This window comes from Cupressus sempervirens, chromosome 8, assembly GCF_028749045.1.
Source record: "Cupressus sempervirens isolate cs-2001-9-10 chromosome 8, ASM2874904v1, whole genome shotgun sequence".
Lineage (NCBI taxonomy): Eukaryota > Viridiplantae > Streptophyta > Pinopsida > Cupressales > Cupressaceae > Cupressus > Cupressus sempervirens.
The window spans coordinates 372459338-372479585 of NC_143125.1; the positions used below are offsets into that span (position 1 = coordinate 372459338).

The 20248-nt window shown below is 34.9% G+C and overlaps 1 protein-coding gene across 2 annotated transcripts in view; it reads left to right on the top strand.

Moving 5' to 3' along the window:
• LOC149542860 (sister chromatid cohesion protein PDS5 homolog A-like) overlaps nt 1-20248 on the top strand; it is a 241998-nt gene that overhangs the window by 99071 nt on the left and 122679 nt on the right. For both annotated transcript variants that reach the window (XM_089797769.1, XM_089797771.1), the window contains exons 13-16: nt 9833-9972; nt 14195-14321; nt 14608-14757; nt 14943-15017. In XM_089797769.1, the coding sequence (XP_089653895.1) occupies nt 9833-9972; nt 14195-14321; nt 14608-14757; nt 14943-15017 (492 nt within the window). The remainder of the gene's footprint in view (nt 1-9832; nt 9973-14194; nt 14322-14607; nt 14758-14942; nt 15018-20248) is intronic.

A 20248-nucleotide genomic window follows, 5' to 3' on the forward strand; every position in this document is an offset into this window, starting at 1 on the left:
TTTTTGAGATAATGAACACTTGTATAAAAGACATTATGAGAGATGATGATCTCTAAGATAATGTATTGAACAATAGAGAACTATTATTAGATCTAGATGAGTTCAAGATCACATTGTGATGTAGACATTTCTGTGCCTATGAGTCACAACTTGGGTAAGGGAAGAATTTAATCATTCTCTGGATTTTATCCTGTGAACTGGTAGATCTTAGCTGAGGATCATATTGTGATGTAGGCTTGCCAGTACCTATGAGTCACAACTTGGATAAAGGAAGAATTTATTCATTCTTCGGCTTTTATCATGTATATTGCATTCCATGCAATACTGTTATCACAAGTATAAGTGATAAGTCATATCACAGGTATGGTAATATAACATAGTATCATGTCTTCAATGATACCACACGCTTAGAAGATTGAGATAGATATAGAGTATCAATCTATGCTTATTCATGTTAATCTAGATATGTTATCTCTCAGTATGATTATCAAGTTAAGAGGGAGTGTTAATTCTATATAACTTTGATATCATAACTAATATGAACTGTAGATTGTCAGATCTAGTAAAGCATGAATATCCTTAGAGAGGATTTGCCTCTTAAGTATTTTATATGCATAACCTAATCGACTTGTTCCTTGGGAGCATTTATTAATGTTCTATTTGCATAGTTATAGTTATTATATTTACTAACTAATTGTAAAATCCTTGAGACACCAATCTTGGCAATGTAAGGCCGACCTGGAAAGAGTCATGTCCTTTCTAAGGACACGCCTCTTGGGTGCCATATAAATAAGAGGTAAGGATGTGGATAAAGGACACACAAATACAACCAGTCTACTCCTTTAGCATTGCTGCCTTATACGAATTATAGCAGGGATAAAACATTTTCAGAATAGTTATCATACGCCAAGCAACATTTAATATACAGGTCTGGTATATTTAAAGACCATCTTTAGCAAGATTAAAAAGGCATTATATCAGTTTGGTTGTTCAAAATTTGCAATAACTTTACACTAGGTGAACCCTTTATCTCCAACCTTCACAACCCTTAAGTTCTTTTGAAAATTTAGATTTTCAAACCAAAAACTTCCAAATTAAAAGAACTTCTCCCCGACCTCCTATCCGGGTGCATCACTACGTTTGATGTCCAATGAGTAGAATCACCAAAGTGGATGACCAAGTATCTGTACACTCTACTTAAAATCCAATTGTTTGCAGTGCGCCTATTAGTCATTGTGACCTAACCAATCTTGTAGAGCATGTCCACCAACTTAAAAAACTCCACAAAAAACCTCAAATGCTAGAGAGTTATCAGGGATACTTTGCTAGCACTTGATTTTGATTCTAGATTTTGCCCATAAACACCAAATCCCATAGGAAATCGCCCTGTAAATTATAACCAAAATCTTTATACAATTTTAAATATGAGATGTAAGCGCACTTGTCGCTTTGGTGCCAGTCTACAAGAAAACCAACCCTCTTTTCATACCTGTATCATACACCATCGGTCCTTTACTCATTTTGCTTACCAGGTTTAGTATCTCTTGAAAAAATTATCTATCACCTTTTTATATTATAAAATAATAACATTTGAAACCTCTGTTTTTATCAATCGGTGTCTTCTTTGGGGCATTAAGCCTTCCAATATTCTAGCTAATGATCTTTATAACTTCTTGGATGTGGGAAGGTGGTTGCATCCATCCTTCAAAAATTTCTGACTAGATACTTACGTATCATTTTATAGATCTTGAATTACCTTCATCTTAGCTTTGCTTACTTTTGTTTTCCTCCAAGAATTGTTCGAGCTATTTGTATTGGTTGACCAATATAGTTCTTTCTGCCATTCCTTTATCCCATTCCAGTTACAATGCACCAATCTATCTTTTTTTGACTTCATTGCTAACTAAATTCTCGTAACTATATACTAGCATCCTTAAGTTTTGTAGTCCATTCTCCCTTCCCAAAATAATTTCTTTGCGATCTCTAATTCTACAATCTCCCCAAGCTCTGGCATATCCTCTCTAATGTTTGTGTTATCTCGCTTTAGATGGAAAGGTGAGACTACTTTCAACTTATCTCTAACCTTAGTTTGAATGGAGAACCTATTGATTTTGTTTTCCTTGGAGGGGATCAATTGCCACTTGCCTACTCTTCAATGACTTTCCTCCAAATTCTTGTGTAGAGCTTTGGTCCAATGTTGGACAATATGGCCAACTTTCCAAAACTCAACTTTCCAAAAAGTGAAATTTCTAACAGGAAGATGTTGATGATCAAATTCTATAGTTCACTCCCCCAAAATAGACATTAAATTGATTTGCTTGGTTAACTGGTTTTTTCAACCATTTTGCTGACAAATTTTTCAATCTATAGCCATGTGCCTCGTTGTAGAGGTTGGGGAGCCTTGGATAAATTCGCCAACAAATCCCCCATCACCTAAAAACGTCTACTGACCATATCCCCTATAGTAGTTTACACGTGCGAATTCAAAATGGTGCATCCCTGACCAACTGCTTAACTTAATCTATGCTAATTGTCCTGCCTTGATATGTTATGAGTTTACTATGAACTGAAGGCCTCCCCGAAGGATATTATAATGGTCCATTTCTACTTGATCGAAATAAACCCTAAAACTAAAAAACTTATATCAGGGTGGGGCAAGTCGATTATTTTAAATTGGTCCAAGCCTTAAATCTTTGCACTGAAGGCCAAATATCATTTAAGTTTGCAACAACCATTTTGTTCAGCTTACTCATTGTGTGCTTGTAATGTCCCCTTTTTGGGACATTAGAAATATTAAAAACATATTATGTATAATATTAAAATTGGCTGGGAGAGTGTGGACTCGAAATATAAAAGGTCAATTTAATATTATAAAGTGGGCAAAAAGGATAAGGAGAGATAAGACGAAAAGCTAGGAGGGAAGTCGAAGAGTCATAGCTGTGAGGATAAATGGAGAAGAGACTCTTTGAATTGGGCATGCTTGACTTATTATCCAAATTTCAGTTTCTCTCTTGGGAGAGTAATTGGAAAGCTTCAACTTACAGCTAGTGTGAGGACGTAGCCCCTCGTGCCAACAGACAGTGGATGCAAACCCATTATCCGTCGAGACTTCAGTTCAAGTGTCTCATATGCGCTTATAGGTTCTTCTTTAATGTTCCAATCTGACTGTAAAACTATATTTAAGATTGGGTTCTCATTGCTGGTTATTGTATTGCTGTTGTACAATGCAATAGCGTTCTTTTAAGAAGTTTTAGGAGAGATTACTAGTTCCATCCTGTTGGTTTGTAATGCATTTCCATATGCTTGAATGCTAAATCTTATTTTGAGAAGAAACGAGTTATTATCTATTGCAGAATCTATGGTTTCTATTGTTGTGTGTTAATACATTTGCCTATCTTTAAGTCTGAATATATTGACTGAAAAGGAAATTGAGTAAATATCCGGTTTGCGATATTTCAGTGGTATCAGAGCAGATCTTCCAGCCAGCCTGTGTAGCTATAACAGAGCCGTACATCCTGCTATCCTGTGGAACTTATTAAAAGAAAGAATTTAAGATTTTATTACAAGAGTTTCCCTCATACACAAATTTTGGAGCCATATAACAGAGACTCAGATGGGCAATATTATGCATAATATTTATTTAGAACTACCGGGAATGTGTATAACATACTGACCAGATAATATTAATATATCTAGGCAAATTTGATCAAGACCCTGGAGAAATTTACGGTAGCTTCGTAAAATTTAAATTAGAGTTTAAAGATGGTAGTCGGATCCAGATGCATTAGACTTCTATTATCTATTAAGCGTAATACAAATTAACCATAGTACTGCGACCTCCATCGAATACATATATTGACCCTACACTTGGAATTTTATAAACTTTGGAATTTTCAAGAAGCCGTTTAATGAGTGTTGAGAGTGGTATGGTTTTTGAAAGATTAATTTTTTCCTCAAACATTGCTGCTGGGAACCAATCTTGACTCAAACGGAAATATTAAGAAGAAATTGCACATTTTTTTAGGCTTCCTTCGCAGTGGTGACTAATATCGTGGAGTAAGAAATACAATTTGGAGTTATGCAAGTTATGCCATAAGTTGGAAAGCTCATAACTTCATTCAAAATTTGGCAATTACCGTTGTGGTGGCTGGATGTCACGGGAGCATGCAAATCAATAACACAAACATGAAAGAGAATGCAATTCCTTGATACAATAAGCTAGAGAGGAGAAAATTGCTCACCTTGAAAGCCTTATTGATGGTGCCATCACAACTGAGGACTATCGAAAAGATGAACTAGAATCATTGGTATTTGAATACAAGTTATTGGAAGAGAAATATGAGAACCACCCAGAGGTAACACAAGCGAAAATCAAAGAAAAATGCCTGTTGGAGGAACTTGAGAAGTACCGAAACTTCTATGAGTTGGGAGATAGTGATGCATTAATGGAAGCTTAAGTGTCAGCCTCTCCATTAGTAGAGAATAATTGGGAAGTTTATTTTGTGCAATCACTTTAGTCGTAGGAAAGATTAAAGACTTTGAGAATCGCTTAGAATGGATATAGGAAGTAGTCGGTAATTTGTTGTATAACGCCAAAGAAGGGTGCCACTCAATCTTCTTGTGGTTTGGGAAGAATATATTTTCCGCCAATTGATTAATTAACTATTAAAAGAGGTCAAGAAAGTAGAACTCTAGAAACGTCTGAGGAGTCTCTTTTTCGCCGCCCAGTAATCAGAAATCAATAAGTATGATCAGACGAATCTTGTTGTCAGGATAAGGGAGTAATAGGTGTCTTTGGGGTGCATGAGATTGGGTGAAGCAGTAATGTTTTCTTGCTAGCATCATGAGAAGTTGTCTGGAGGTAGTAATAATTAGCTACCGTTACAACAAATTTATTCCAAACTCACCTTTGCGTTATTAGATTGTGGCCCGGGAGTATTCAATTTAATAATTAGCGCTAAAATTATTTGTGGGCTGATTAATTGAGTTATATATCAAGGGCCATTCGACGGTGAAGTGCATTTTGGGGTCACGACGTCAACAGACAGTGAGCACGCATCAGCTAAGGGCTTGGTCACGCGTTTCAGTAAGCAACATCTAGTAAGTCTCATGTTAAGGAATTAAAGGGGAAATCTTTAGGTGGTTGACTAAGAGGAATGATTTCAGTGATATTGAACCTATGAAATATTGATTTGGATAAAGAATGAATCGTTGTTGAATTGAATAGGGAAAATGAAGCAACATGGAAGAATCCAGATGAGAAATTCACAATTATTGCAACTGCTGTTATAAAGAATCCTTACAACTCTAGAGTTATAGGAGTTATTTCAAAGTGTAAAGCAGTCCAAGTCAAGGTTTACAAAATAACAGTGGACAACTTTGTTACAAAAATTTCCATTGCTTAAGAATGTGGTAGAATGAAGACAATGTATTTTCATGAATTTTCCATGGTTCACAGGAGCAACATGATGATGTTTATATTGAAGAATGGAGGACATTTGTAAACATAGTCAAGAATCAATATTTGCACTTTGTTGCTATATTGAACAAGTTCAGTTATCCAGGATCTGTATCAATCTCGACCAACACAATCCATGTTTTGCAGAGAGTTTTTGTTGATCCTAACACATTGAGAAATACATCTTTTGGAAACACTGTTTATTCGAGTCACAATTCCAACAAGCCTCTTCAGCCAAAATTAAGCATAAGTGTATCTAATACATTTCAGGCAAGCGATACAAGGCATTTGTTAAAAAACAACCTATCTATACGACAACTAATGTTGATAGCATGCCACTGATTTAAATTACAAAATGAAAGGCAACAGTTCTTTGTGAGAGTATGGAAAAACTAAATGATAATACAGACTGAAAGGGATGTAATGGAATCAAATTTGTAAATTTCAAGAGGAACATTCATTCGAGAGACTAAGTAATCACAGTTTTAAGAATAGAATTGGAGTGGAAGAAGTCTATGTAGATATCGATTGCTAAAATTGTGGGTGTTAAATTGCTCAATGAATACTCTCAAATTATACAGAGATCAAATTGTGGTCTTTCGCAGTGCTGTTGAATGTGACAAGAGAAGATACCCCAAGAGGCTATTCAGGCATCATAAATGTATTATGACAACAACATTGACTGAAGATCCTTGGACATCGGTTTTCTAGTTTATTGAAAGAACATCCATTTTGGCAGTTTGGGAAAATATAGAGTTTGGATAAAATCAAGGAAGGTACTATGAAGCGACAAGTGCAGTTAGCCCAAAATTTTGAATCCGATATAAGAGCAGAAATAATCGACATTTACAGAGAGTATAAAGAACTATCTACCCAAATTCAGAATGATTTATCGTTCAACGATTACTTGGAGCTTTATCTAGATCAGCAAAATAAGACAGATATGGCAAAACGAAAGTACTTTGAATTGGTTTAGGATCTCCTTGGAAAAAAGACCAGTGCAAAAATTTGTATGAAGAATTTCTAGTAAGCCAAAATCATTTAATAGAGGATCTTGAAAAAGAAGAACAGTCAACCACCATTGATTTGCAGCCTTCTTGTAATCACGCAAAAGTTCTTACACGAGGCGCAAGTTTATTCGTTGGTGAATTGGAGGTTAGCTTTGATAGGCAGATTGATAAAATAGGTTTTACACGAGGTAATATCATGTCGGGGTCCTTGTATGATGAGCCCTTATATGCAAATGATAACATGGAAACACTTTGGCCTTTGCATACAGATCAAGAGAACAAGGGAAAGAATACCTATGATTTTGAGAGAGGTGATGAACCATATATTTCTGATGTCCATGACATGAAATTGGAGGAACAAATTGAGATGATATTGGAAGACGATGAACCACGTCAACATGACAACAATGAAATGCATACCTTAAAGGACCAGTTGGAGGTTAGTGAAGACATGGTTGTGGCCTCTTTGGTATGTTATGACAACACTCACAAAAAGGTTGAAGATCTCTATAGGAAGGCTCAAAAGGGAGTGGAAGGAGATTAGCTCGTTGCTGATTTGCAGGTGATCAAAACAATTCTTGAGACTATGAAATCATATTACTTATGCTTGCTTTCCGACAAGGATTATACTCTTAAGATTGTTGGATCCTACATCAACCAATTGAATAAAGAAAGGAATGAGATTAAGGAGCTCAACAAGGAGCTTAAGTATGTTCGTGAGGCATTGGTTGATACTCATTTTTCCCTTCAGGAAGCGGAAAATCAGATTCAGAGCACAAATCATTTTAGAGAACATGAGGATTTAGAGAGACAGAAATTTTTCCTAGATGTAATTGATGAACTTGATATCATTCAACAGGCGTATGATTTGGATAGTTGCCCCAAGTGACCAAGTTCCAAAACTTCAGAACACATTAAACTTATAGACAACCCTTTGTTTGAGGTAGTTGCTGTTTGGATTTCCGATAATCCACTTTTTGAGGTAGAGGAGAGAGTTCCTCTTGATTTCTAGGAAGAGGATGACCTTGACTTTAGAGATTCGGATCAAGCTACAACTTTTAACAACAAACCTTGGTCACAAGATTGGTGTGGTGAAATGACTACTGCTGTCCCTCTTTCGTATAATTGGTACATGGCTCCGAATTCTAACATATATATGGGTGGGATGGATTTATTATTTCAGTAGTTAAACAAGTCTTGGTGGAGGATTGAGGAGAGTTATGTGTTGATCATAGGGAATTCTTTTTCAGCTTCATTCTTTCTCATGACCCCTATGTGTTTAGGAACTTTTTAGAGTGATGATGGCAGTATTATCTTTTATGTGCCTTTGGTGTTGATTTCAGCTCAGTATTATGCTCGTTTCCTACATCATCTATTTAGGACGGGTCGTCACCGCCCATTGGGATATACATAACTTCTGGATACATTTTTATCTCATCATATCAGTTGGTTATGCCATTAGTTTTTGGGATCTAGGTGTTGGCCGTATGTATCTATGGCTTGTTGAGAGTTGGGTCACAGTTCTACTTAGTTTGAGATTGGATACAACGACATTCAAAGTTTTACAGACCTCAGGTGTAGTGACATTAATTGGATTAACATGGGACCCAGGGATCTGGTTGATGGATGGATTGTAGTTCGACACCTTGCTTCGCAATATGGCTGGATTTGTTTTCAGATTGGGCTACAGGGCTACTTGCAGGCTTGTATGGGATCTTGGTACTGATTGCTTGAGGACAAACAATTTTAAGGAGGGGAGATTTGTAATGTCCCCTTTTTGGGACATTGGAAATATTAAAGGCATATTATGTATAATATTAAAACTGACTTGGAGAGCGTGGACTCGAAATATAATAGGTCAATTTAATATTATAATGTGGGCAAAAAGGACAAGGAGAGATAAGACGAAAAGCCAAGAGGGAAGTTGAAGAGTCACAGCTATGAGGATAAATGGAGAAGAGACTATTTCATTTGGGCATGCTTGATTTATTATCCAGATTTTAGTTTCTCTCTTGGGAGAGTAATTAGAAAGCTTCAGCTTTCAGCTAGTGTGAGGATGTAGCCCCTCATGCCGACAGAGAGTGGACACAAACCTATTGTCTGTGGAGACGTCACTTGAGGTGTCTTGTATGCGCCTTATAGGTTCTTTAATGTTCCAATTTGACTGTAAAACTGCATTAAGATTGGGTTCTGATTGCTGGTTTTGTATTGCTGTTGTATGATGCAATAATGTTCTTTTAAGAAGTTTTAGGAGAGATTATTGGTTTCATTCTATTGGTTTGTAACACATTTCCATATGTTTGAATACTAAATCTTATTTTGAGAAGAAACGGGTTATTATCTATTGTAGAATCTATGGTTTCTATTGTTGTGTTGTAATACATTTGCCTATCTTTAAGTCTGAATATATTGACCAAAAAGGAAATTGAGTAAATATCCGGTTTGGGATATTTCAGTGCTTCAAATGTCTGAGTCCATGTCTAAACTGACATTGAAAATTGAAATCTTGCAGTTCATCTGTATAGAGTTCTGTGTCTCCTTTCTCTCTTCTGTTCCAAAGTTCATAATTGAAAAAGCCTTGCTAGTTCTTGAGTCCTGACCGTTATCAACAATCATTTATCATTTCTGCTTGCAAATATATCAATAATGTAGAGGGTAGGATACTGACTCCCCATCTCGCCATCATTGACACCTTTTCTATATCTATCTCCTAATAATACTTAGGTCATTTACATTTTTTTTCGCTGACACTGTTTCTCTTTATTCCATATCTATCCCCTGATAACACTTAACCTTTTCTCTTTATTCCATATCTTTCCCTTGATAACACTTAGGTCATTTGCACCATTTTCACCTGCCCCCCTTTTCCTTATTTCACCCTAATTCAGCATTTATCTCATATATTAATGAACATTTTAGTATTTAAAGTGAGCTATTTGTCTTACTATTTAACACATAAAACCTCTTAGCTTAAAGTAAAATAAACTTATTAAACTTGCTTATTGATTTTCTCTAGTTTGCATTTTTATACTGTAAAATGTAATTTTTGATGTATATGCACTAGTTTTTGCCCCCTTTTAGACAATGGTACATTGTTTTTTGTTCCATTAGATTTTCCCATTTAAAATCCCAGCAAGTGAATTATATCTATATCTTTACAATACTATGTCAATGGATTGGTACTATGGATTCGAGCATCTATCTTTTGTCTCTTGTGTGTCCATGTACTAATTTTTAGTGGTTAAAAATTACATCTTACGACATCTATTATAGTTTCAATTTTCTCTATGTTTTCAATTTTATTTTTGAAGGTACTAATATCTCTGTTATCCGTGTATTAAATTGTTTTGTTTTACTGTTTCAGAAAATTCTGAGTTTCTTCCCTTTCCTGGTAAAAGGATCTGAAGAAGGCTTGTTACGTCTGTTGTCAGAGGACAATGAGTCCTTGAAAGAGAAAATAATGCAGATCATAGCAAAGACAGGCAATTTCATTCGTGACCAACAGTAAGCATAGGATGCAATTTTTTTCAGCTGTTGTTCTTTTGATTAGTATTTATATAATCATTCAGGTTATTCATTTAGAGCCGAAGGATATTGCAATTGATCTGTATGTATTACTCTTATTATGTGCTGATTGAGCGCTTTACATAGGGAGAGAAATAAACGGGTCAATTGCACATCTTGTTGGTTTGGCTGGACTTGATCCCCTGTAGTTTGTGTCTACTATTTGCGTGTTTTGTTTCAAAGTTTGATTGGATGCATGGAACTTGATTTACCATAGCTCTGTCCATTCTCTGGTTGACATGTTGGACATCATTTATGTTTCTTTGATTCAGTTGCTGAAGTTTGGTCTTTCAGGCACATTGTTGCCTGATATGTAAATTGGCTTTTTGGCTATAGCTATCAAGTCCTGAAGTGGACATTGTGTTTCATAGGTGTGTATCAACTTAAAGGGGTACTTGCTGGACAATATATTTCAAAGTACTAGGATGAGGTCCCTTGTTTGTGGCCTTGCTAGTCAGGGCTCGTTAAATCTGGAGTTTACATATCAAAAAAGAAATTAAGCTTTCTCTTCTGGTTCTTTGTGAAGGGAGGATATAAGCAAATTTTCCTTGAAGTTAAAGATCTGTCAATCTTCACATATTTATGGATACATGACCTCAAAACAACTACAACAAACACATTTGCATCCCAATATGATGAAAGAAAAAAAAACATTTTATCATCGTAAATTTTACAAGTAGGAAACTTCAAAGAATATATCATCCAAATGAAAGTCTAATAAATTGATAAAAGAGAATCTATTTCTTGTAACTAGAATAGTCAAATGGCCATGAATTATGCTTTTACAAATATTGAAGATACAAAATTTAGTCACTTTGAAAAGCTTTGCTATTAAACCAAACCTTCATATTTAGTCAAAGCACTGACTCATATAAAGTAGAAGTAGAAGATAAAACACATTTTAGTATAGATATGCATAATGTCAAAAATAAGCATACACAACCATGATGACCAAAATTTTGATGTCATAGAGACTGGACATCTTGGTCCACTGTTTCATTAGATATAAACATCAGATTGATGTCTTGTGTAGCCAAGGGTTTTGTTCTACAACTTGAGATAAGGATAAATTTTTATGAAGACAAAGATAACCTACATATCTATTGATGATAATGTGTAAAAGGGTAAAACTATAACAGTGTCATATTTATGAAGAAAAATGATATGACAGAGAACCTAAAGTGGCAGTATATTCAAGCCATTTATCCGGGAATACAGATTGTCTCTTTTATCCGGGAATACAGATTCTCTCTTTCTAGAGAGTTAATTTACAAAGCTACAACTATAGGATATCCCATCAAATGTTGGGTAGTGGCCATGTTATAGTTTTTTTTACAACTTTTGAAAAAAATTGTAAGTGTTTCCCTTGGTAAAGTTAACATTTTTTGTGACTGCATAGCCTCTGCCCAAATTTTGCTTGTATAAAATAAGTAACCAATCTTCATAATAACAATTTAGTTGTGCAAAATATCAAGATAAGAAGTATGAAGTAGACACAAAATCAAACCATGATAAAGTAGGCATAAAACATGAGGTAGACACAAAATTAAACGATGATAAAGAAGACATAAAATATTAAGCTGACAGAGCAAGCTGAAAGGTAAAATACAACCTCAAAATATAGGCCATTCATCTTTCATAATAGTAAAATAAAAATACTATCAAGTGACAGAAGCTCCATCAAAATTAAATAGGTTTAGCAATTTTTAACTTTGTTTTTATGAATTAAAAGGTCATTGTGATGTGCACATTGAAAATATTATCTAACATTTTCTGTAGATAAGAAGTAGACACAAAATTAAATTATGTGTGACATTGATTGACACTATCGACACAATATGATGTATGAGCAGTGAGGTAAAATATAACATCAGAATATGGACCATTCAGTTGTCATAACAGCATATACTCTCTTTGAGTTTGGATGGAAGCTCCAACGAAATAAAATAGATTTAATGTTTTTTTATCTTGTTGGTTTCAATTGAAAGATCCTTGTTGTTGCAGGAGTACCTTAGGTTCAAGTTGGATATAATTGTCATTGTTGGTTTTCTTGTAGTGGTGCTATGTAACAAGGTCATCTAATACCATTCAGGATCATTTTGATCCATTTTGGATTGTTTTCATGGCAAGTTGGTATGAGATGTAAAATATTGCAAAAAAGCTGTGATGTAAAATCTGTCAATGTTGTCAAAACATGAAAATGTTGTCATTACCGTTAACAAAGGAGTTACTAGTTAGTTGAGAAGCTGAAAGTGGTTGTAATATGATAAATATGTAATACCAACTCGAATTTGGGTGTTGGAGACAGTTGGAGGTTGTGAAGAAGAGGAAACCCTTGTTTTTTTGCATTATTTCTGAATTTCTCTTATGTTGCAGAATGTTCTCTTGGTTTTTACAAATTTTATCTTTCATATAATAAACTGAAACTGGTTGGAGAAGTTAGTGATGGGAATCTACTTTCATTTTCAATTGGTCTCATCAATTTTTATTGAAATTTCTAAAGTTATGACGTTTTTGGTCGAAGCTGTCGTGAATAATTGATTTTTCCTATAACAGTTCGAAAGAAACACATGGTACAGTACAATAATGGTCTAAAACCAATGGCAAATGATGGAGAAATGAGTCTAGTTTCATTTTCTATTTGTTAGATCCAATTTCATTAAGTTTCGAATGAGTTATGCTATTTTTGGTGAGAGGAGGTCTGTGATAAAACTAGGGTTTCGATCAAGCATTAGGAAAACTTTATCTTCGCATTGTGCAATCCAATCCAAAAAGGCTGGAACTTGGTGAGGGTCTTCTTTACATTGCCGCACAATGTTGCTACAAAGGAATTTACATTATTTGATCATTTGGGAAATATATATGGAAGTCTTTGTGTGTCTTTTTATAGTAATTATTGTCATATCTCTTAGTGAAATGAGGGTTTAACAAAACAATGCATTGTTGAGTTATCTGATGTAATGATTATTTGAATGCCATCAATATTCATGGTGAGAGACCATGTTCATGCCACCATTGTATGTTATTGGTGAATTTTGAATACAATATGTCAAATAGACCAAAGAAGCAATGTATCTAAGTGGTGTATAATTACTCAGTGATGTTTGTCCTTCCTTTGCATTACTTGTGATGTGTACATTGAAAATTTCATTTAGCATATTATTCGTGAGCAAAAAAGTATTATTTTGCAAAATATTAAATTATTTAGGAAATTTTTGTGTAAGTACTGTTTATATGGTATGAAGTTATAAAATGTATTTACAGGATTGCTACAACAAAAAAATCCTACCTTTGACTCAAATGCACCGTCTCTTGACTCTGTGCAAGTTTGCAACTTGTTGTGACATCTATGCATGTCTTAACAAGCTTCCATTTGTGGTCATGCCCTAAAACTATCGCATGGATGCGTTATTCATAAAATATTTCACCGTTTTGGAGAGTTCTACAAATTGGCAATAGTGTGATTTTTGTCCAATTAAGTGAGACCAAATTGTTGAAAACCACAGTAAATGTTTTTTTCTAAAAAGATGGGAGTTTTTTTGGAGATTTTTTCTTATATAGTGTCACTTACTTCATTTGATGCTTCCTTCACTGCTATGCCAAAGTGAACCTGTGGTTGATATGTTAAGTCTTTAATATATCTTGTGGGAAAGAACAACTGTAATGATTGTCAAATTTTTATCTTTAAAAATTGATGAATTCTAACTCTTATTCTTAAAGGTATTGCTTACATAGAAGTTCATCTCGAGGTTTATTGCTACTAATTAAAAAGATTAATTAACCTTCTCTATTAATCGTTGAATGTTTTGGTATGACCCTTAATTAGAAGATGATTACCTCGATATTTCTTTACCTGCACAGATCTAAGTTTGCTTTCCTTTTCATTCATAAAGCCTGTTTGGTTCCAGACTTATTCAAGATATTTGTTGAGCTTATTCATTAACATAGATTTGGTCATAGTTACCTGTTTAAACATGTTTATGATTTTATTAGTCCGTTTTACAAAAATCATCTGTATTTTATTAATGGAATATCTTCTGACACATTTCTCTAGTATATGTTTCAAATACTATATACAATTGAGAACTGTTTCTCTGGTATTTTGTGAGGATTAGAATTAGAATTTATCAATTTTGAAAATTAATAGTTGAAATCTATTCAGATCTATTGGTGCAAGACTGGAGAAGCTTTGTATTGAAGGGAACCGTAAGCAAGCAAAATATGCCGTATCTGCAATTTCAGCATTATCTGCTGAGTGTGGTCAGGAAATATTATTACGTTTGTATGAGGTACTGAATGTCTGCTTGCATGTTGGAATATTTTCAATCTTCGTTGTTGTTTCCAGAATTGATTTTTGTCAAAATTTATTGCATGCTCTATTGTATTTGCTTATATTTTCAGTTTTGGTAAAATAGATTTTGCTAAATACGTTTGTGTTGTGGATGTTGCTATTTTTTGAGATCATAATGTCCCATTGGATGTTTGTAAATCTGCTTACATAACTTTTTAGACACATTCTTTTTTATCTCTTTTTGTCATTCTTTGTTATTATTGAAATTGTTAATTTTTTCTCAGAAACTGGTTGCTTCACTAGAAGACTCTCAAAATCTGCCAACAACTTTGCAGTCCCTTGGTTGCATTGCACAGAATGCTATTTCAATCTTTGAGACTCGTGAAGAGGAAATAATCAGATTTATTGTCCGTAAGCTGCTTCGGAGAGAGTGTGTGAGATTCATCGTCTTTTCAATCATTTTGTTGTATCACTTTTTTCATGAATTTCATTTTATAATTGAAATTAAGATGAGAACAACTTCTTTGCCGTTTGGTTATTCCATGGATTGTATATTATTTTTGTTTTAAAGTTTCGTATGTGATATTATTATTTCTTCATCTTCGTACATGTCTGGCAGGATTCCCTTTCTGAAGAGTCACAAAGATTTAAGAATGCTAAGAATGAGCTTCCCAGCAATGTGTGTCAGCTAAAGGTTTGCCCTTAACCTTCATTTGCATGTCTCTAATTTTTTCCTTTTAAAATGGTTAACTATTCATGACTGTTTTAGGTAAGTTACTGGAACTGGTGAAAGGATACTTGTGAGTTCTTGCGAGGGACATACATAAAAACAATTTTTTCCAAGTTTGTGTCAGCTAGCATCTCCTTTATGTGGTTCTGCATGCATATGGATGAATGGGTATTTTTATGACAAAACGTGGATGGTTGATGCACCTGAATGTGACTCCACAATTTTGAAGTAAAAGACTTAGCATTACAAATTTAACAGTTTAGAGAAATAGAGCAGTTACTTATCAACCAACACCAGCTCTACTATGAAAAATTGTACATACTTTTAGCTAGTCTTCTGCCATGCTTAATATGTTTAATAACTGTGCATTATTGAAAGGGCAGAGAAATAGATTAAGTTACTTTTCGACCAACACCAGCTGTACTATGAAAAGTTGTTCATACCTTTAGCTAGTCTTGTGCTGTAATATATTCTTTCCAGTTTTCTTCAAGAATATTTCAGAAATATAAACAGAGAGTTAATGCAATAGAAGCCAACAAATAAACCAACGAATGCTCATATAAATCACTCATAAATTGTTATTGCATCATAAAACAGCAATACAATAACTTCACAACACCAGAAACCAATCTTAAATACAATATTACAGTTAGATTGGAATACTGAGGAAGCACCTGAAATGCAATGTGAATTCTGTCGCGAATCTACATTGAAGATTAACTGGGTTTCCGTCCAACCCACCGAGAAGCTTGAAGGCTTCCGTCCTTAGGTATCTGCAAGAGAAAGTTAGAAGCTCCCAATATTTCTGCAAGAGAAATCATAAATCAAATCACAAATGCAAGCATGCTGAAATGAGCTCCTCTTCTCTCTTTTTAAGAAAAACCTGGAGACTCTTCATATTCCTCTGCCAATTTCTTCATTTTTTATTCTCTTTTTCCTTTTCATTTGACCTTTTCCACTTAAGAGAATAATCGAGCATATAATAATAAAGTGACTTACTAAGATGCATTTTAATTTAAAAGTCACTTTATTGAAACTATGTGATCTAAAACCATTAAAATGCGTATAATAATAAAGTGACTTACTAAGATGCATTTTAATTTAAAAGTCACATTATTGAAACTATGTGATCTACAACCGTTAAAATAAATAACTAGTCGGACTCTGGAAATCATGTGTGATAGCTTGTCGGAAAGAGTCCGGTGAGGCACTTCAAGTCCAACACAAAAATCAGAACTTCAAATCCCTGCTGACTTACTATAAATAGTAAGTATCTGCAAACCCTGCTATCTCGATTCCAATCTACCTAGAATTGAAGATGGCAATGACTAATCTCGTACTGATCCCTGCAAAGTCCTAGTTAGCCCATGAGACCATGATGAAAGGGGATTGACGCATCAGGAAATAATAGCCTAGAAAAAGGGGACATTTCAGTCTTCCCTTCCCATAGATTGCTTGTCCTCAAGCAATCTGTATTTGCATGCTGTGACTTAAATACTTGGACCCATAACAACCTCAATGAAGTTACTTGATCAAGCCGCTGTGCAACTTTGGTACAAACATGTCCAAAATTGTGAAGTCACTCACCAGTACCCCACAACAACAATGCATCAATCATAATTATACAAGGATCTCAAAGCACCCCATGATCAGTCAAATCAATCTTCAATGTGCTGCTATCATATACAAGAAGATTTTTAATCCAATTGAGAACCTCTCTCCAACTGAAATCACAAGCAATACTAAGGTCAAATAATGGTGGGACCTCAATATTATGCCAACCAACAGCCTGAAATATTGCTAACCATGCGAATGTGGTCCCACTAGCAAAAAGGCCATCCACCTTCTCAGCTCTCTGCAATATTTTGACCATACATTCCTGTAATAGTTGAAATATCCAAGATGTCCAATTGCCAAAACGCTGCCCCACTAACAAGTACCCCAAATTAGTGACTGTACTGAAGAAGTAGACTAGCAACTCTGTTGGATATGGCTTCCTCCTCCTTGAAGGGAAGAGTACCAAACCAATCACCCATCCCACACCTATGCAGTAGTTAGAATAACAAGTCCTCTGTAGGTGGGTTGGATGGAAAGAAAAATGCATCCCATACAAAGCGGCCATAATTTGATGCACTATACGACTCCTCCGGGAATCCTAAATCAGTACTAGGATTCCATAAATGTCTCTCTGTACCATGAGTCATACCATGCACATCATTGTGTGAAAAAATTATACCATCAATCATACACAGCTCAACCATCCCCTACTGAATAGACTCCACCCAAGTATCATCATGCTTAACATCTATGACCGTAGAGTTACCATAGGCATTGTCTAAATGTGGTTGACTCCTAGTTTTTTGAGGAGAAGAATGAGTCAATGGATACTCATCTGCATTGTCTTTTCTCCTTATGTATTCCTTGGCCATACTGTTAGCCAAGTCTCTATCCAAGGCTGATTTGTAATCAGCATTGCCCCTTTGTCAAATGTAACAAGGCAGCCACCTCTTGGCTACAATCTGTATCAATTTGGGACACTCGATTAATCTTAGGAGGTGTTCCATCATTCAACTCAAATAGTGGATTCTGAAATATCCAATCAGCCTCCATCTCAAAAAGTAATTTACTATGCTTCATCCAATCAACATTATGGCGGCTCAAAGTATTATGATCATAAGAAGATATATGCTCATGCCTACCCTTAGATGTTTCTGTACAAGTAGATGACCTAAAAGATGTGTTATCAATCCTGAAGTCATCAACCAAAGGATATGATGCCATAATGCATGGAGACTCCTTCGAATTCCCGAGTGGCTGATCCTTAGCTGTGCCTTTTTCAGCCTTGTGCTCCCTAAGAATACTATCAGCTTCTTCCCTGCGAAGCTGTCCATGTGACTGAATTCGTCTTTCTTTTCATGCCCCTTTATAAGGTGAAACAAATATTCCTTCCTCTTTCACATAAACCTCAATCTAGCCCCTTGTGAAGGTTGGCTTCATTTTTTGTTCACATTGTTTGATAACATTGTTAACCAAACTACAAGCATCAAAAGAAGTAACATGTGTTTGTTTCAATTCAGCTAATATTGTAGATAAGGAGTGTTGTGAATCATCATCACTTTTCTCAATGATCAAAGGCATAATGGACTGTATAAAAAACAAAACCTTTTGTTAGCGGTATCTTTTAATGGCTATCAAAATCTGATGGAACATATCAAGAATTAAGTCTTTACAACCAAGATCCAACATAATCACACAAGCTCAAAGTTTTGCTGTTGTTTCTAAAATATTGACTGTCTTACCAAAGTATGGATTATGGATATTGCACAATCCTTGAAAACTTTTTACAATCATTTCGACTACCTGCTTCATAACTTCCCTGTTGTAAGTATCATGTAGTGTTGACATCCTTGTAACATGAACAATACATTAAGTAACAACAAGTCTTACCTCACTACCGAGATGTGTCAACAACACTGGCTTAACCAAAGGAATTATGCAATGTCCCCTTTTTGGGACATCAGAAATCGTAAGTCCAATCTATAAAATATTAATTTTGGCTTAAGGGAGCTTAATGCAAATTTATAAAAAGGGCCAAATTAATATTATAAAATGGGTTAAAGGTGATAAAGAAGAATAAGATGAAAAGACAGAAGGCAGTTGAAGAGTTATTGTTGAGCATTAAAAGAGAGAGCCTAGTTCATTTTCAAGAATGGTGATTTGAGACTTATTTTCTGGTTTCTCTCTGGAGAACTTTGGGGAGCTGCTAGCTTTCTCTTGTTGAGGATCTCGAGGACAGAATACTTCGGGCTCTTATTGGGTGGATCGGACATAGCCCCGATTCATCTTTGTGGCGGATTCAAATCAGAATTCACACTTGGGATTATAGGTGCATTTTATGTTATTTCCAATCTGATTGTATTTTCTGTATTTAAGATTGGACTGGTTGTTTGTTATTGTATTGCCGCTGTATAATGCAATAACATTTTGGGTAAATTCTATGAGCATTTTTTAGTTTATTGCTGGTTATTTTTGTTGGTTCATTTGCAAAGACATGTATATATTCTGAAAACTATAATTGTGGAAAAATTGAAAAGGGATATCTGGGTTGGATATTATAGTGGTCTCAAAGCATCGATCTTGCCATCCTATGGAGTTTATGAAACTTATTTCAGAGTCAATTTACAGAATGGTAATATTCAAAATATTTTAGTCTCATAAATATAAGGGTTCACCAATTAAATTGGGCACTTCATTGAAAACCTGTGGAACAAATTTAATTAAAAGAAAGATTTGAGAAGGCAACAAATGGGGTCCATCCTCTCGCTGAATAGCATTCTCATTAACCGTTCAGAGCTGTGATAGAATAAAATAGTAGTTGTTACTAATTTTATATTCAAATCATTGTCCTATTAATCATCCTTGAGTTTTTTTGTGGGTATATGCATTGTCTAAGAGCTAATTGCTTTAAGTTATAGATAAATTTGGTAATGGTGGAAACAATCAGAAATATTCTCTCAGCTTTACAAGGAGAATTAATTTTTGTTGGTGAGCCAGTCACGGGTGAGCCAGTCACGGATGGTCATCGCCAATTAAACCAAGAAGACAATGTTTTAGTATTCTAGTCTTGTCTGTGGATGCTCATATATTGTAGTTACCATCACCAATATTCAAAGAGAGAATCCAAATTTATTAGTGTGGACAATGATTAAGTGGCCACGATGCTTTGTTAGGTGTTGCGCTCTTACTGTATTGAAACTCCATTGTGATTCATAAACGCTTGGAATAGGGTTGACTGTTATATAGGTTGTGCATATGAATGATGGCTTTCCGTTAAGCCTGCAAGCAGACAACTATCAAAGGTGTAGATATTAATATATTGGTTTACACTAAAGTCTGCAAAGCCTGAGAATGAATGTTTTTAAAAACTATTGTATGCAGTAGAGCCATGTATTGACACGACTTCCAGCAACAAGAGAATTATTTAGTTGGAGTAATAGAGAGGCAATCCATTTTTTGATGATTATAGGTAGGGCATATTTGTAGAATGTGGAGAGATCTTTCATAGCCGTTTTTGGGGATGACTCCAACAGTGATTTGTACGAATTACTCATCCGTGGCATGATGAAGTGAGAAGCTTCTATTGTTGTTGCCATGAGTATTTCATGTGAGCCAGATGAGTTAATGACTATAAGACA